Source organism: Phoxinus phoxinus (assembly GCF_949152265.1).
Source record: "Phoxinus phoxinus genome assembly, chromosome: 20".
Taxonomy (NCBI): domain Eukaryota; kingdom Metazoa; phylum Chordata; class Actinopteri; order Cypriniformes; family Leuciscidae; genus Phoxinus; species Phoxinus phoxinus.
This window is the reverse complement of record NC_136895.1, coordinates 20,087,741-20,104,288: the sequence shown is the minus strand read 5'-3', so window position 1 is coordinate 20,104,288 and position 16,548 is coordinate 20,087,741. Positions and strand designations below refer to the sequence as shown.

General features: G+C 38.2%; 1 protein-coding gene across 3 annotated transcripts in view; it reads right to left on the bottom strand.

The window, feature by feature from the left end:
- tmem163b (transmembrane protein 163b) overlaps positions 1–16,548 on the bottom strand; it is a 29,384-nt gene that overhangs the window by 12,633 nt on the left and 203 nt on the right. Inside the window, exons 2-6 of one of the 3 annotated variants that reach the window (XM_079593983.1) lie at positions 15,033–15,328; positions 14,037–14,156; positions 5,472–5,515; positions 5,285–5,376; positions 1,078–1,174 (exon numbers count right to left, since the gene is read on the bottom strand). In XM_079593983.1, coding sequence (XP_079450109.1) covers positions 1,078–1,174; positions 5,285–5,376; positions 5,472–5,515; positions 14,037–14,156; positions 15,033–15,222 — 543 coding nt within the window. In that variant the 5' untranslated portion in view covers positions 15,223–15,328. Of the gene's footprint in view, positions 1–1,077; positions 1,175–5,284; positions 5,377–5,471; positions 5,516–14,036; positions 14,160–15,032; positions 15,629–16,548 lie in introns of those variants that run through there. The other 2 variants (XM_079593984.1, XM_079593982.1) reach the window with 2 other exon arrangements.

The following is a 16,548-nucleotide window of genomic DNA, read 5'->3' as shown; positions in this document are numbered from 1 at the left end:
AATGAATGAACAAATTAATCAACCACTGGAACAATCAATCAACCAACCCAATGAATGAATGAACAAATGAATCAACCCCTGAAACAATCAATCAACCAACCAACCCAATGAATGAATCAGTGAGTGAATGAATAAACAAACGAATCAACCACTGGAACAATCAATCAACCAACCCAATGAATGAATGAACAAATGAATCAACCCCTGAAACAATCAATCAACCAATCCAATGAATGAATCAGTGAGTGAATGAATGACTAAATGAATCAATCACTGGGACAATCAATCAACCAACCCAATGAATTAATCAGTGAGTGAATGAATAAACAAATGAATCAACCAGTGGAACAATCAATCAACCAATCAAATTAATAAATCAGTGAGTGAATGAATGAACAAACAAACAATTAAATCAACCACTGGAACCATGGCTGTGTCCGAAATCGCCCCCCTATACCCTTAAATAGGGCACTATTTGAGAAGACAGTCATGTGTAGTGGTGTCCGAAATCATAGTGGACTTTATCGAGTGCACTAATTTAATCCCTAATTAATCGAATGAATTCCCGTATGAATACCCGAAGCTGAATCATCCATCCATCCATTTTCCAAACCGCTGGTACAATGTTATACATAGTTTCCATGACAGAGTTCAAGATACAACTTTTCATCTTACTACTGGAACTGCCAGTTTGCTAAGTTTCAAATGATTATTAAACAGCAAGCACAAAAGCGGCAGCCCTTCCGGCGCACTCAGTGTCCGAATTAATTTACTTGTTTTTATTCACACCTTCAAGTGAACTATATTAGTGGAGTTATGTAGGGAATAGTGAATGAGGGTGTGGGGGCGATTACGATCAAGAAATCCAATGAGTGAATGAACAAACAAACAAATGAATCAACCATTGAAACAGTCAATAAATCAACCAATCCAATGAATCAATCAGTCCGCGAATGATCAAACAAACAAACACACAAACAAACAAACAAACAAACAAACAAACGAATCAATCAACTAATGCCATGAATAAATCAATGAGTCAGTTAATGAATAAATGTGTGCTTGTTCTTTTCTTACCACTTCCGGTTGCAATTTTGTGGCGAGATCATGGATCGCTTTCCCCAGGATAGTGATGGCCGACAAGATGAACACGACCCCAAGGATAACGCATGCTCTGGAAAACACACACACACACACAGGTACGTTGAGTAACCCACAACATCAATTCAACTGATGCTTTATTGAACTCACGGTCTAATTCCCCTCCTGTGTCTGAGTCAGTTAATAAAACACGAGCTTCTGCTCGCTTTAGTGCCTCGTTCTCATTAGGCCTGTCAAGCCCTCTGTTTATAAATGAAGGCGACGAGGGCTGTCGTTCTCTAATTAAGCCTGGTTAACAGGCGAGATCTGTTCCACTATATACTCAGCCGCAGGGTAGCTGGGTTAAATCTGGTGACGTTTTAGTGTCGCTCTGCCCTGTTTCTCACAAGCGGATCGTAACGGCTTTGCGAGCTCAGTCTGTTAAATCTGCTTTTTGGTTAGTGATTAATTAGTCAAACCAAACAAACAAACAAACAAACAAACAAACAAACACACACAGCTACAGTCTCCAGAGAACAAATTAAAATTAAATTAAGACATGCAGATTAATTTAATCTGGTTTATAGCAATCAGGCCAAGGAGGAACCCCACCGATGCTGTAGAGATGCTTGTTTGTTTTGACAGGCGACTGAATTTAATATTAAGTGTGTTCTAAATATTTGTATCATAACATACATACATTCAAAATTCAATAAAAGTGTAATCTAAAAAGCTGCGAACTTGCATTTTATTAGAAACTTAACTAAACATAATTTGTCAGGTTCTGACTGACAACCAACATGCTACCTGCAAGCTAACCCCTAATTTGAGGTTGTTGTTTTTTAAGAATGCTAGCAAGCAAGCACTTAATACACACTAGCATTGTCCTAGCATCCACTCAGAACACCTTAGTGTGCTTTCACACCCGAGCATTTGTTTCGGAACCTGGTGCGTTTTCTCCCTTGATTAGGTCCGTTTAGGCATATGTGAACATGGCAATCGCACACATTAGTTATCACAGTTGAAAACCAAAAGAGCACCTCTTCATCTTAAAATGTTGTGTAATTGACCGTTCGCAAAAGCCACGCCCCTTAGTTATTGTTACTACGCCCGTCAAACAATTGAGAACGATAGCCATGGCTGGGTTGAGCTCCACACATTAAGTGATTGGTTTTGGAGTAATGCAGCAGACATATCCTCCAGGGCACGACAGAAAGTATAGACAGAATAGCGCACGGGAGCACATGCACAAAACAGTTTTGTAAAATTATATATCAATCATTTTTATTTGATCATATATCATTTTACAAAACTGTTTTGCGCATGTGCTCCCACGCGCGCTATTTCAGTCACAACACTGCAATCAGAGGACGCGCTGAAACCATCAACTCTCGATGCTGTTCTCTTCATTCATAACTCGTAGCCGACTGAGAAGGATATATTTGTGTAAATAGTTGTGCAACTGCGCAAACTTTGTTTTGAAGTTTAATGTTTGAGTTCCAGAGGAATTTGTGACTGTGTTCCTGTTCAACCACATCAAAGTTTCGTAATTAGTAAGTCCGTGCTTTTTCTCTTTTTCTCTCTTGTTTGCTGACTGATGAGGGGGCCGCAGTGCCGTAGTGAAACGGTGTTTGTACATGTAGCCTATTTTTTAATAATAGTTGCAAGCAATCATAAAATACAGCAAGTTTTAAGCCCGTGCAGACCTCACTGCCATAGGCGTATCGTTTCACTATCTTGCTGAAATCGGAATGTTTGACGGAGGTCCTTCTCCTTAGTTACAGTTGCTGAGCTAGGATTGGACGAGAACCGTTCGAGGGCGGGGTTTTGCGAACGGTCAATTGTGCTTTTCCGTGCGAGAATGCTGTCCCGATGAAGCCTTGATTCCTGCTCTAGCTGCATTATAACATTCGTATAGTGTTTGCTTGCGTCTTGACACTGTTAACCTCTAGACAGCGCTGGGAGATCCAGAGAGAGAGAGAGAGGTGTGAAAACGCCCTTAGTAACTGCATAACAACTCCATAGCAACCACCTAGCAACACTTTAGCAACCACTCGAACACTTCAGTAACCACATGCTCCCTAGCAATGTCCTAGCAATCACTTAATATCCACATAGAAAAACACTAACAACCACATAGCAACACTCTAGCAAGCGCTCAGAACACTTTATTAATCCCAAAGCAACTCCCTAGCAACCACTCTAGCATTGAACTTGCATCCACACAGAACACATTCATTCTACCAAGAAACACCCTAGCAATCACTCAGAACACCTTAGAAACACACTAACAACCACTTAGCAACTGCTCAAAAAACTTTAGTAACTCCATACCAACTCCCTAGCAACCACTTTGAACACCTCCAATTCACTTAAAATACTTTAGCATTGACCTTGCATCCACACAGAACACATTAACATCTGGCTACCAATCAGAACACCTTAGTGACCACTCAACACTACCAAAGAACCACCCAAAACACAAGCAATCACTTAGCAACGCCCTAGAAACCATGCAGATCACAATAACATCCAGCAAACAACACTCTAGCAAACACTCAGAACACTTTAGTAATCCCATAGCAACTCCCTAACAACCACCCTAGCATTGATCTTGCATCCACACAGAACACACTAACATCTACCTAGCAACTCCCTAGATACCAATTAGAACACCTTAGTATCCACATAGCAACTCCTAAAGAACCACCAAAAACACCCTAGTAATCACTTAGCAATACCCTAGAAACCATGCAGAACACAATATCATCCACCTAGCAACAATCTATCAACTACTCAGAACACTTTAGTCATCCCATAGTAACTCCCTGACAACCACTCTAGCCTTGGTCTTGCATCCACACAGAACACACTAACATCTACCTAGCAACTCTATAGATACCAATCAGAACACATTAGTATCTCCATAGCAACTCCCTAAGAACCACTCAGAACAAACCAACAACCACCTAGCAACAACTCAGAACACCTTAGCAACTGCATAGCATTGCCCTGGCACTGTTTTTTTTTTTTATACCAGTAAGCACCACTAATGTTTTTCAAAATGCAGAGATCTATTTGTAAGTCACTATTCTCAAACAGTAAGAGCCTGCAGTGTTTTACAGTGTAAGACTCGACTAGTAGATATGTCATCTCGCTAATGCAGCCTGCGTTATGATGTAATCTGTCTCCACGGCGATCCGCATCCCAGCAGATTCCCCTAGGGACCGGAGCTCACAGCTTCACCGGCCTGCACATTAGAAATGAATTCATTACGTGTGTGTGTGTGTGTCTGTACTGTACGTATGCTACAGGTCTGAGTGTGCTGCTGTCTAGCACACTTCTGCCTTTGTCCTCTCTTTCTCCGCTTCCACTGCTTTCATTCCCTTCACAAAGCCCTTCTGCCATCTCTATTGTGTCTTTCAGCCGATAAGGGACGCCGAACACAGAGAGAGACTGTCTAAAGACATGAAACCCAGAGCAGGGCCACTTCACGGGGGACCAGAGAGTCTGTCTGCCTGGCCTCCATCCATCAAACCTGGTCTTTAGGGAACGTCAACCTGCTTTTAACCAGCTGAGGTAAACGATGCTAGGTTTGTTTTCAAGGATCAGCGCATCTGAAAACATTCATTAAATGATCGTTTTAATGACTATGGTTTGGTTAGGTAATTTGTTGCGCGCCCGTTCGCCCAGCAATGTCCTCCTTCAGCCGAGGAACATGTCAAAATCTCAACATCGTTACCTTGAAAGATCAATCTGACCTTCTGCTCTCCTTGTTGCCCAGAAACAACATCTAATTGGCTACTGGAACTACCCAGAATCCCCACAGAGCACAAACAATGGCTGCATCAGAAATCACATACGTCCCTAGGTAAAAAACAGTATTTGTCAAAAGAAGTAAGCCCGATATCACAAGTACACGGATGACATTCTTCTTCCGGCGAGATTCTGAAAGTGTGCATACGATACGACTTTCCCATGAGAACACGGGAGAGGATTTTTGAATGGGAGTGAAGTGACGCAACTGATGCTGGAAGGTCACATGATAATGACAGCATGGCGAATGTAGTACGTCCAGATTACATTCATACTACGTACGGTACGGAGAGTATGCGATTTCGGTCGCACCCTATGGCCCGTCCCGTGCGGTCACGTTCCCATTCCCCATGTTTTCTTTAATCAAGGAAGGATCACATGTACTCACATGTATTCTCTGTGCGCTGAATGGACGGCGGCGGCGTTACTGTATCGCCAAATCACGATAATGGAGGACAGGACGTCGAGAGTAGCGTCAAACTGCAAACGAATGAACAACAGCGATAAAGAGAGGCGTCAAAACATTAAAGACTGTTAAATAATGAACATTTACATATATGAAGTGTGAGACTTACAGCAAACCCAAACGCTGATGCACTATGCCGCATTATAGAAACAGCTGCAAAAGAAATGAGAAAAAGTTAGTTCAAATGAAGATGGTTTCAACTTTATAGTATTTTTTTTTCCAAAAAAATTAATGTTGCACCATTAAAAATGTAGTTGGACAAACTTTAAATGTGAAGCGTTTATTAAAATACTATTATTATTATTATTATTGAATAAATTAAATATTGAATTGGTTGAACAAACAATTTTTTAAGTGTGATTTATTTAAAAAAATAATAAATACATACGAAATTTTTTTTAAAAAGAAAAAAAAGATAAGTGTTTATCTTTTAAACATATTTAATACATTATTTAAAATGAGTGTTCAAATATTTTACAATTAAAATAGTAAATTTTTTGGAAAAACTTTAAATCTATGTATATAAATACATTTTACAATAAAAAAATATAAAAGTTAGTTAGTCAGACAAACAGATTAACATCCCTTTAATATCTAAAGAATGATACATGGAAACGTTGTGAATTAATGAGCATTTTAATTCCTCTTTACTTTTCACAGGCACTACCCAGTGACTAACCACTCCAGCATTCAGGCAACTGTATATTGTTAATATTGATTTTGATAAGTGTTTGTCTCAAATAGACACCTAAACATTATATATACCGGTATATGCATTCCCCTGTTGTAAAGCTGTGCGTCTGAATGTTTTCCAGCAGCTAAAGTGTCCTGGATCAGATTTCATCTCTTCACACTGTGATGTCAGCACATGGTGTGGATCTGAGCTACCCAAACAGCACCGTGGCTCATGTCCAGTTATCGACCTAATATTGACCTCTAATGCACCTGAATCCTCTATCCTGAGACTGGATGAGCGATCCGAGATATTCCATCCTCCTCTACAGGGTCAGCCAAACTCTCAAAGCCACCCAGATCTGCATTTCAGGGCTTGCTTGTGCTTCTATTTCCCAATTGACCGTACAGTACAGCATAACACAGTACAGTATAGTGAAGTCATTTAGAGTGTAGTATGGTACAGTATAGTTTAAATGGGGTTATGAACTGGCTTTAAAAAAAAATGTTGTTGTCTGATGTCAACTTATGACGTTTGCTTGGTTTTTACATTCAAAAACATCAAAATGAATAACTAATAGGTATTTTCTACCCTGGTTTTGAGCCTAGCTCCTGAAATGCTCGGTTTTTATGGGCGTGCCGCATTGAAGACTTGGGAGTAAACGCCCACTGCTATGATTGGATAACAGTTTTGCATATTATAATGAGTTTCATGTAATGCATGAATCGGTGGGCGGAGCTAAACAGGCGGTGTTGAAGTAGGCGTTGTGTTTGATACCCTTTGACGTCATAGATCCCCACTTTGAAAAACCTGTCGTTCGTTGTGCCTGGTGACAATAAAAGCTTTTATTGGACTAACAAGGAAGTTTTCAGTTCTGATATTATAGTATGATGACCTCTTATATGTCAAAAGCTCAAGGAAAATTAGATTTCTCAGTTCATCACCCCTTTAAATGTGGTGTAGAAGTACCAGAACGTTCCCCTGACGTTAGCGTATGGTTCCCGTTTGGTTACCAATTCCTAATGTTCTAAAAAAAATTCTATTTTTTTTTATAACCACGCACGAATTAGGAACACAAAAATGGTCAGCTGGGATGAAATTAAGGTGACGTTGCAAACGTCCAGTCTTGCCAGTTCACACCAAAAGCGATAACTATAACGGTAACTTTATCATTATAGTTATCGCTTTTGGTGTGAACGTGCCTTTCAAATTTCAAGTCATTACTCAAAAACAAACACACACACACACACACACTCTCTGTTCCTCAGAAACCCTGTTAAAAATGAATAACGGAGCTACTGCGGCATGAGATTAAAGATTTAGCAGTTTCTAAATATAAATTCTGTTCCTTTTAGAGAAATCCACTCAGTTTTAGACGACTCTCGCCAGCCGATTTCAAGTTCTCAGGAGGCCAAGCTCAAGAAACACATCGACAGTGTCAATAAAACATCTATAATCGGTGCAGTCAATCGTTGTCCTAAAGAATCCCATCGGACACGCTCTAAAGCACCACACACGTTGTCTCGTGAACAACGTCTACATCTTAATCTTACGACAAACTTCAGGAGTTTATGTACCACATGCAGAGCATCTTGGGTAACAGGAAAGGATTCATGGAGAGTTGTGTATCTGCGGAAAGCTGAAACCATTCCCTGCTCATTAAGAAGTCATATTTATGCTGATATTCATGTGAAGTCAGCAGCTTCTACAAGGAGTGCTGATACTGCGGCCCGAGCCCATCAAGAAAATTATAAAGCTCGGGAAACCGTAGGATATCGTAGGATCACAATGAAGTATTGTGTGTATCCAGGATTACTGGGGAGAAATCAGCTTCAATCCGTCACAGATGCAGATTTAACAAGCCAGCTAACAGGGAATGTTCTCAGAAGTTATGATTAAACGTTCTTCCAGTAACATTAAAAGAACGTTCGTTTAAAGTTATCGGGTCTTTAATAATGTTCCCAAAACGTTAGCACAAAAAACATATAGGCCTATCATTTATGGAATGTTTTTGCTGAAACATTTTAGTTGGATATTCGTCTGATTGTTTCAGAATGTCCAGTAACATTCCCATAATGCTTCCAAAACACTCAAATGGGATGTTCCCTTCACGTTCGTATTACCAAGAGGAAAAAAAAAAGTTTTTAAAACCTTAAAAAAAACATATGTTCAGAGAACATAATTGAAACATTGCCAAAACGTATTTTTGTTAGCTGGGAAAACACTTGACAATTCACACGGACAACGAATTCTAGAGACATACAAGATTATTGCAGTTCAGATATATTTGCCCTTAATGTGATTTAGTTTTTTTTTTTTTTTTTTTGTATTAAACTGAAATTGTATGCGCAGTGTGATTTGTAGTGTAAAAAAAGTCAATGTTGCGATATTTTTCATTACAGGACCTTCTGAGTTACATCTGCTATTCACGGAAGCTTGTTTCCGCCAGGGAATTGCAGGGAATGCAACTTTTTATCTTACAATTCTGCGTTTTCTGACTTATATCTCACAATTCAAACTTTTTTCTCAAAACTGTGAGTTTTGTGAGTCTGTGAGTTTATATCTCACAATTTGCACATCATAACTCGCAATTTTGAGGTTAAATCACACAATTCTGAGAAAAATTGTCAGGATTGCAAGATATAAACTTTCAATTTTTACTTTTTTCATGCAATTGTAAGTTTATAATTATATCTCACAATTCAAACTTTTTCTCAGAATTGTGAGATTTAATCTTGAAATTGTGAGTTATAAAGTCCAAATTGCGAGATATAAACGCACAATTTTGAGGAAAAAAGTTAGAATTGTGAGATATAAACAATTTTGAGAAAAAAAGGCAGAATTGTTAGATATAAACTCGAAATTGTGAGTTAAAGTCTGAATTCCGAGATATAAACTCACAATTTTTTTAGAAAAAAGTCAAAATTCTGAGATATAAACTCGAAATTACGAGTTATAAAGTCTGTACTGCGAGATATAAAATCACAATTTTCTGCAAAAAATGTAGAATTGTGAGATATATACTCGAAATTATGAGTTATGAAGTCCAAATTGTGAGATATAAACTCACAATTTTGAGGAAAAAAGTCAGAAATGTAAGATATAAACACAATTTTGAGAAAAAAAGTCTGAGTTGTTAGATATAAGCTCAAAATTGTGAAAAACTCATATTTTTTTTGTTTTTTTGTCCTGGTGGAAACAAGCTTTAATTGCGCGATTTATCGCAACTCACAACTTTATCGCAACTTATTGCATTTCACTAGATTTGGTCATATTTTTACAGTTATTGTAGTTATTGTAAATTGTCATAATGTAACGTTTTATATGGCGTTTTTCACCATTAGCGTTCTTTCCGCACATTCTTATTGTGTTTCTCCGCACAAACTTGCACAACTCACACAGTGCTCTGACAAAAAATATCACGACATTGATTTCATGAGAACGTGTAAAATATATTTCATTCCAGTTTGTTCCACATAGGCCTATCTGTGAGTGAACACGCTGCTGCTATGCGGCAAGAACTGCGTTGTCTTGTGACAGTTATTCTCAGATGTATCAGTGGCGCATGATGTATAAAACTCTTTGAAGATCTTGCCCTTGACTGCTTAAGGAAGCTAGCCTTATGCGTTTTCTTTTAGGTGTTTTTTTTGTTTGTTTGTGAAAATAGGGCAGAATCTTTATAGCTGGAGAGTTGCAGAGTGTTGAAATCCAACACAACAGCTGCGGTGAAAAACCTGTCTTCCGCTCGGTCTGTCTTTTTGACACACAAAAGCATCCTCACACACACACACACACACACACACAAACCAAAACAGGGAATGTGATCTAGTTTCTGTGTCAGAGTTGGTGAATAAATTTGCATGTTGTTATCACTTACAGGACATTTTCAAGAAACAATTCTGCAGTCACAAGACTTTTGACTGGTCAGTGTTGTTGTTATGATACTACAAAAACTAATGGTATTGCTAATATAGTTGCTACATGATTAAATAGTAATAGTTGAATAAATAGTTTGTCTTTATGGTTTTTGATTGGTTATGTTAATTAATCCTGTAAATATTTAAGCCATGAGTTTCTTTAGTTCTCGGTATCGTCCGGTATGTTATAATTGGTGACCACACCCACACACCCGTGTACAACACACCGTAAAACTAATACGATAAACCTAATAAATTAGTCCAATTTAAATGATATCAGATACTAAAACAAATTTTAATAAAAGTGCTAACACGAAATGTTATGAGCAGATTTCAGTTACAATACTATAAAACCTTATATAGCCTACTATTGCTAACACTAATGCTAATTGTAATGTTATTGCTAATGCTAACACTAATGCTTGTAATGTTAATCCTAAAACGAATGTGTCAAAGCGAACATATTAAGATATTCAATTCCAGTAGATATTCCTCAGACTGTTTACCAACTCTGAGACTGAGACTGAGACTTTTTTTTTAGCTTTTCGTCTACTTCTTTTCACAAACCTGTTTACTTGACTCACTTGATGTTTTAAAAAACCACAGGAGGTGCAGAGAGGGCAAAGCACCATCCACCTCTCTCTTTCTCTCTCTCTCTCTCTCTCTCTCTCTCTCTCTCTCTCTCTCTCTCTGTCTTCCATCTTTTATTTTTAGACTCTGGGGCTCTATGGGAGTTGGCATGCTGGCTTTTACAGGCTGGTAGTGCTGAATGCATTAATATGAGAGTGAACTACCCCTCCTCTATCTGTGACCTCTCCTCGCAGTGTGATATTTACATTCTGTGCCGCAAGAAAATCTTCCACACACACACACACACACACACACACACACACACACACACACACACACACACACACACACACACACACACACACACACACACACACACACACACACACACACACACACACACACACACACACACACACACACTAATTTAGTTTTCTTCAGTTTGAAGTCAGTAAATCCTCCAAGAAATTTCGTTGCAGCAAATAGCGTCTATTTCCCCGCAGCAGATGCATTTCTGGACATGTTTATTAGGTTTGGAGGTATGCGAGCGCATTTGTGCGAGTGTGTGAAGCAGAAGACACTCTGTCGCTGAGAGCGTGTTAATTGGCTGCACTGGAAGCTTCAAGACATCTGGGAATTCAGATCTCACAGTCTGGCATATATTAGACCATTTCTCTTCTTCTCCTCATTTCTTTCTTCCTTCTTTCCTTGCCTGCTTTTCTCTAAAACATACACAACACCCCCCACCCTTCCGCACCTTTAGGCTGACAGGAGTAGCGCAGCCGTTAATGAAAACCGAGCCGTCCCGCTTACACTTCAGATAGCGTAACCTCACAAGCGCTCCAGCGAAGATAGCAAGACTCAGATCGCCCGGCAGTAAACTGATGATCAGACACTTTATCTGAACTGATTCGAGGATAATTCGGTTAAAACCATAATCCACCAGATTTGATCTTCTCAAAACCCATACTGACCCAAATGCACGCTATACCCAAACATAACGCTGATGCTCTTGAAGACATGTGTGGAAGTTGAGATGGGATTTTCGCGGCTTTTAGTGCATATTTAGTCACTTTGAGGTCTCTATATAGTGCACTTATAAAAAGTGGTGTTTAAATGCCCTTACGTGAGGCGAATAATAATAAAGTTCAGTGAACTTAACATTTTAAGTTCTAACCTACTTGCAATAACCGAGGGGGACAACATCACAGAGACTTGGGGTTGGACATTGACCAGTATAAAACCACATACAAACAGCTTAGCAACCACCTTGAACACCCTAGCAACGGCATACACCACCCCGAATAGCAATGCTAAAAAGCAGCCACCCACAACATTGTAGCATTGTGGCGGTGACTATATTTCACATGCTAACACATTCATTTCCTTCATGTATTGTGTATATAAAACTAACAGCAACAATTATTTAACTCAGCATAGGCGTTTCACCCACTTTTTTGATGCGTGTTCAAGACATCCATACCTTCTCAACCCATTCCTATACAGTTAACCACTGATCAAATATTTTGTTTCCCATGCGTGTTCACAAATCAATATTTGCTTGTTTTCAAGTTTCTGTGTATTTAAAGGTGCAGGTTCAATGGACGAAGAACAGGAAGTGAGTGTGCTGGAGAGGAAGTGAGGCTTTCTGACAATTTTTTTTTAAATTATGCTAAACGCTAATGCTAACACTAAACGGTGCCTCTAGTGATACTCATCTGCACTCTTTATTCTCCCACACAATTCAACTGAAATCAATATTTATGTCTACTTATTTATTTTGTAACTATTTAGGATAAGTCGACTGCTCACCACAATATAAAATTGGTAAAATTGCTCGTTCCATAGCTAGCTGCTATGAAGCTACAGGTGTTGCTATGCTCTTGCTAATGTTTTCTAGGGTGTTAGGTGGTTGCTTAATAGCTCAAGTCAAAAAGCCCTTAGCAAACACCATGACTAAATAGAATAAATCAAAATATTTAGTGTTTTCACACATTAATTTACCAAAAATGAACTCTATCTCAAGCATTTGCCCTCAGCCGTCTGCAATCATTTTTGCTAAATTGTCGCCATTACTGATAGAGAGGGAGTTTAAACGACAACATCTCTCAAGCGTCGTTGCTCTGGAGTTGCTATGTGACCGAATCTTCACAGCCTGGCAACGTGAGTCCCAGAGTCCCCGTCCAACTCTGGAAGTGTAAGGTGAGTCATTTAGTTCCCGAGGGATGGAGCACCAAGTAAGAAACCATTCCTTCAAAATCACACATTAAATCCAGTGCAGGGCTTCTGTTTGCTTAAAACCAGCTGCTCCAAGGTTAAACCACATAGCCTGGAAGCGGTCTACAAAATGATTAAGCGCACTTTGTGCCGAGAAAACAACAATAGTCTGCGTAACACCAAACTTGAGCATCCCAGCTTAATGATTTAAGGGAATATTCTGGGTTCAAGTTAAGCTCTATCAAAAGCATTTGTGGCATAATGCCGATTAAAACCTAAACCGTTTCTCAGATCTTTTTGGAAATGAAAGGTCAAGTTAAGTGCACTGCATTTTGGGATACAGTTTTCCAAAAAACTGCAACTGTAATCCAGGAATCCAGGAAAATTCAAAGCATACTATATAGTACAGAAATAAGGAGAGTATGCCAGTGTGTGGTTGAGAACAGGAGAATTGTCTCCACAGTACATTCAACTATTTTGAACCCCATTTAAAGTTTCCATTATATGCCAATTATTTTTACAGTCTCCAAGTTTTGTACCTCTGAGAATTATTTTGTATTTGTAGCTGACAATAAAGTGTGCTATGAATGTATTTGGTTGTCAAAGTTCCCGTATGTCTGTGTTTATCCTGTGCAGCTTCTTTCAGCGACGATTATCAAAGTAATCTTGTAGTAGAACAACCATGAATAAACTAGTCAAACCAGATCTTGTGTATCAAGCTTGTGGCACGGAACCAAACAACACACAGCTGTAATTATAATTATAGAAGTATTAAATGTATTATAAAATATAATTACAGGTAATTATATAATGATCAAATAAATGTATACTTTTTATATTCATATTTTTTATTATATAAATATATTTATATCTTATTTAGTACATTTGTATTAAATTTTATATATATATATATATATATATATATATATATATATATAATTTAATAAAAAAATACTAAATAAGATATAAATATATTTATATTTATATATACATACATATGAATTATGTAAATTATAAAATTATTTTACATATAAAAAAAGATACAGTAGGCTATATATATATATATATATATATATATATATATGGATTTTTTTTTTTTGGTATTATATAAATTATTATTCTAAAAGAAACTATAAAACACAGCCACAGAATCTATTCTGAACTCGTCCTTTAAATCCACATCATAGTCCCAAAAGAATTAAGACCTCATCTTCAAAACAGGATATGACATCATACAGGTCTGTATCATCAAGGGGTCCGTGATGCTCTAGTCTAGATGAAGGGCCAGTATACTCACTGAACGCAGCGATGGCTAAGATCATCGTCACCACAATGGAGACCCACGATACCCATAATGCCTTTTTTCTGTAACTCTGAGCCTCGTGGGGTTTCAGGCGCATACTGCTCTCCAGAAGACCTGCTGAGGGACAGCTCTCGGTTAGATTACGCCATCTTTCCTCACATCTAAACACATCCTACATGTGTCTCAGAGGAAGTTTATTGTATTATTGATTTAAAGTCAGCATGAAATCAATTAATTATTTTGTATTGGTATACTGAAGTATTTATTATAAATGATATACCCGTGCACATCACTGTTTTTAATCTTTAATCAAAATAACTTCCCCTGCCTCATGCAGCTACAGTTCTCATCTTCTTTGATGACGTGTTTACTGCCGCGAGGGCGGGGCAACCTGTCACTCACATGAGATCGACCAATAGCAAACCACAACCATTCCCCATGGACAAAATCAAGCCCCGCCCACATTTATTTTTTCCGATCGCTACCTCCATTTCATGCCGACTTTAAACCATAATTCGAAAATATCTGATTTGTGAATTTAAGTGAGCTCAATAAAATGACAGATGAATTCATTCAGAAAAGAATCAGCTGTGGCCTAATGAATGAATCTGTGTTCACAGAGTATGGTCGGGGCAAGTTGTCACGCACATTTAATATGCTCTAACTTCAAACAATGAAATAATTACACGTTATGCAAAACAATAGTTTTCTGAGGTACAATATATATAGCCTATATATTTTCATACAATGTGATGTCTTTTAGGCATTGACTAGCCTATAATACATTGAATATGTTGTGTAAAATGCATTATTTAATATAATTTTGTAGTCAAGACTTTAATGCTGTGTACAGAAGCTGCCTTTTAAAAAATAAACCAACCCTCAATTTTCACTGGAGTAAACGTGTGACAACTTGCCCCGTGCTCCGCTTCATATGTATTTTTCAATGCAAATAAACTCTATTAAAAGTATGTAAACCCAAACTCGTACCGTTGTCATCTGTCTCTCCTATTTTCATCTGCTGCTCCATGTTGAAAGTATCTGCTTGGTTCGAATGGTGTCCGTTTGCAGGAATCGATGCTGGATCCACTACCGCTGGATCCGGAACAGAAGCAGGAGCACCTGGACCGGGGTCTACAGGACCGGCAGTGGGGTCAGCAGCTGAGCAAGGGTCCGTCATGATGACTCGGTCCCGGGTTCAAATGGTCAGAAGCATCCGAAGAATGTGACACCTGGTCGCGAGCGGAGGAGATGCGCACTGCTGGAGAGCCTCAGCGCATCATTCGCTCTAGCGCGAGCGCGCACGCACACACACACACACACACACACACACACACACACACACACACACACACACACACACACACACACACACACACACACACACACACACACACACACACACACACACACTCTCTAATTAAAAACACACACGTGTGAAGCACCGCGTGCACTTCACAAACAAAGCTTGCTCTTCAAAATAATCCCAAAGTATTATTATTAAATAAAAGTAGTGGGAATTTAGAGAATCCGTCTGGGAGCTCTGGTGTCGTCTGACCAAACACACATCTGTGTGCATATTAAGCAAACAACTCACACTTCAACTCATACAGAAACAACTTATTTGAATATCTGAAGCAGGAACACACGGAAAGAGAACAAACTCGCGGGGGGAGAAAAATAGGCTAGTTAATTTTGGCACAATATTATTACGATTAGCCTATGCAAAAATTGTTGGGTAACAGTTCATCAACCTTATACATTGGGATGGATTTTTTTTGGTAAAATATGATAGATAGATAGATAGATAGATAGATAGATAGATAGATAGATAGATAGATAGATAGATAGATAGATAGATAGATAGATAGATAGATAGATAGATAGATAGATAGATAGATAGATAGATAGATGTTTAAATCGAAAGTAATTACAATTCAAACAATTCAGTAGCGGGGGATTAGCGACCTCTTGTGTGACAAAGTCATTATTGCAGTTTGCAAAACACTAAAACAGGTCTATCAATTTACATATCTAGAATAAAAGCGAAATTACTCTTGAATGGCATGTTAATAATATTAATATAAAAATAATGTAACATTGGTTACGGAAAAGTTGCTTCAAAGAAATGTATTGAATTGATAGATAATGAAAATAAACTTTTTTCTTTGTTTTTTAAAAGTAGCCTATTTAAGTATCAAAAGTAAATGTCACTGCATTGTTTTATTATTGTTGCATTGTATTGCATTGTATACTGTTATCTATAAGCTAGTGTGATACAAAACAATACTTTTATTAATCTATAAAGATAAAGAGTTAAAGGCCTGGTTTCACAGAGGCTTCAGATTAAAATCCTGGGGTTAGGACTAGGCCCGAGTTCAATTAGGGCATTTCAGTAGCTTTTTTAAAGGTGCAGTATGTAAGATTTACAGCTAGCGGTTTGAAATGGGTACTGCCGTTTAAATTCAAAATATTAGAGAGGGTCACGGGTTTTCAGATTGAGGAC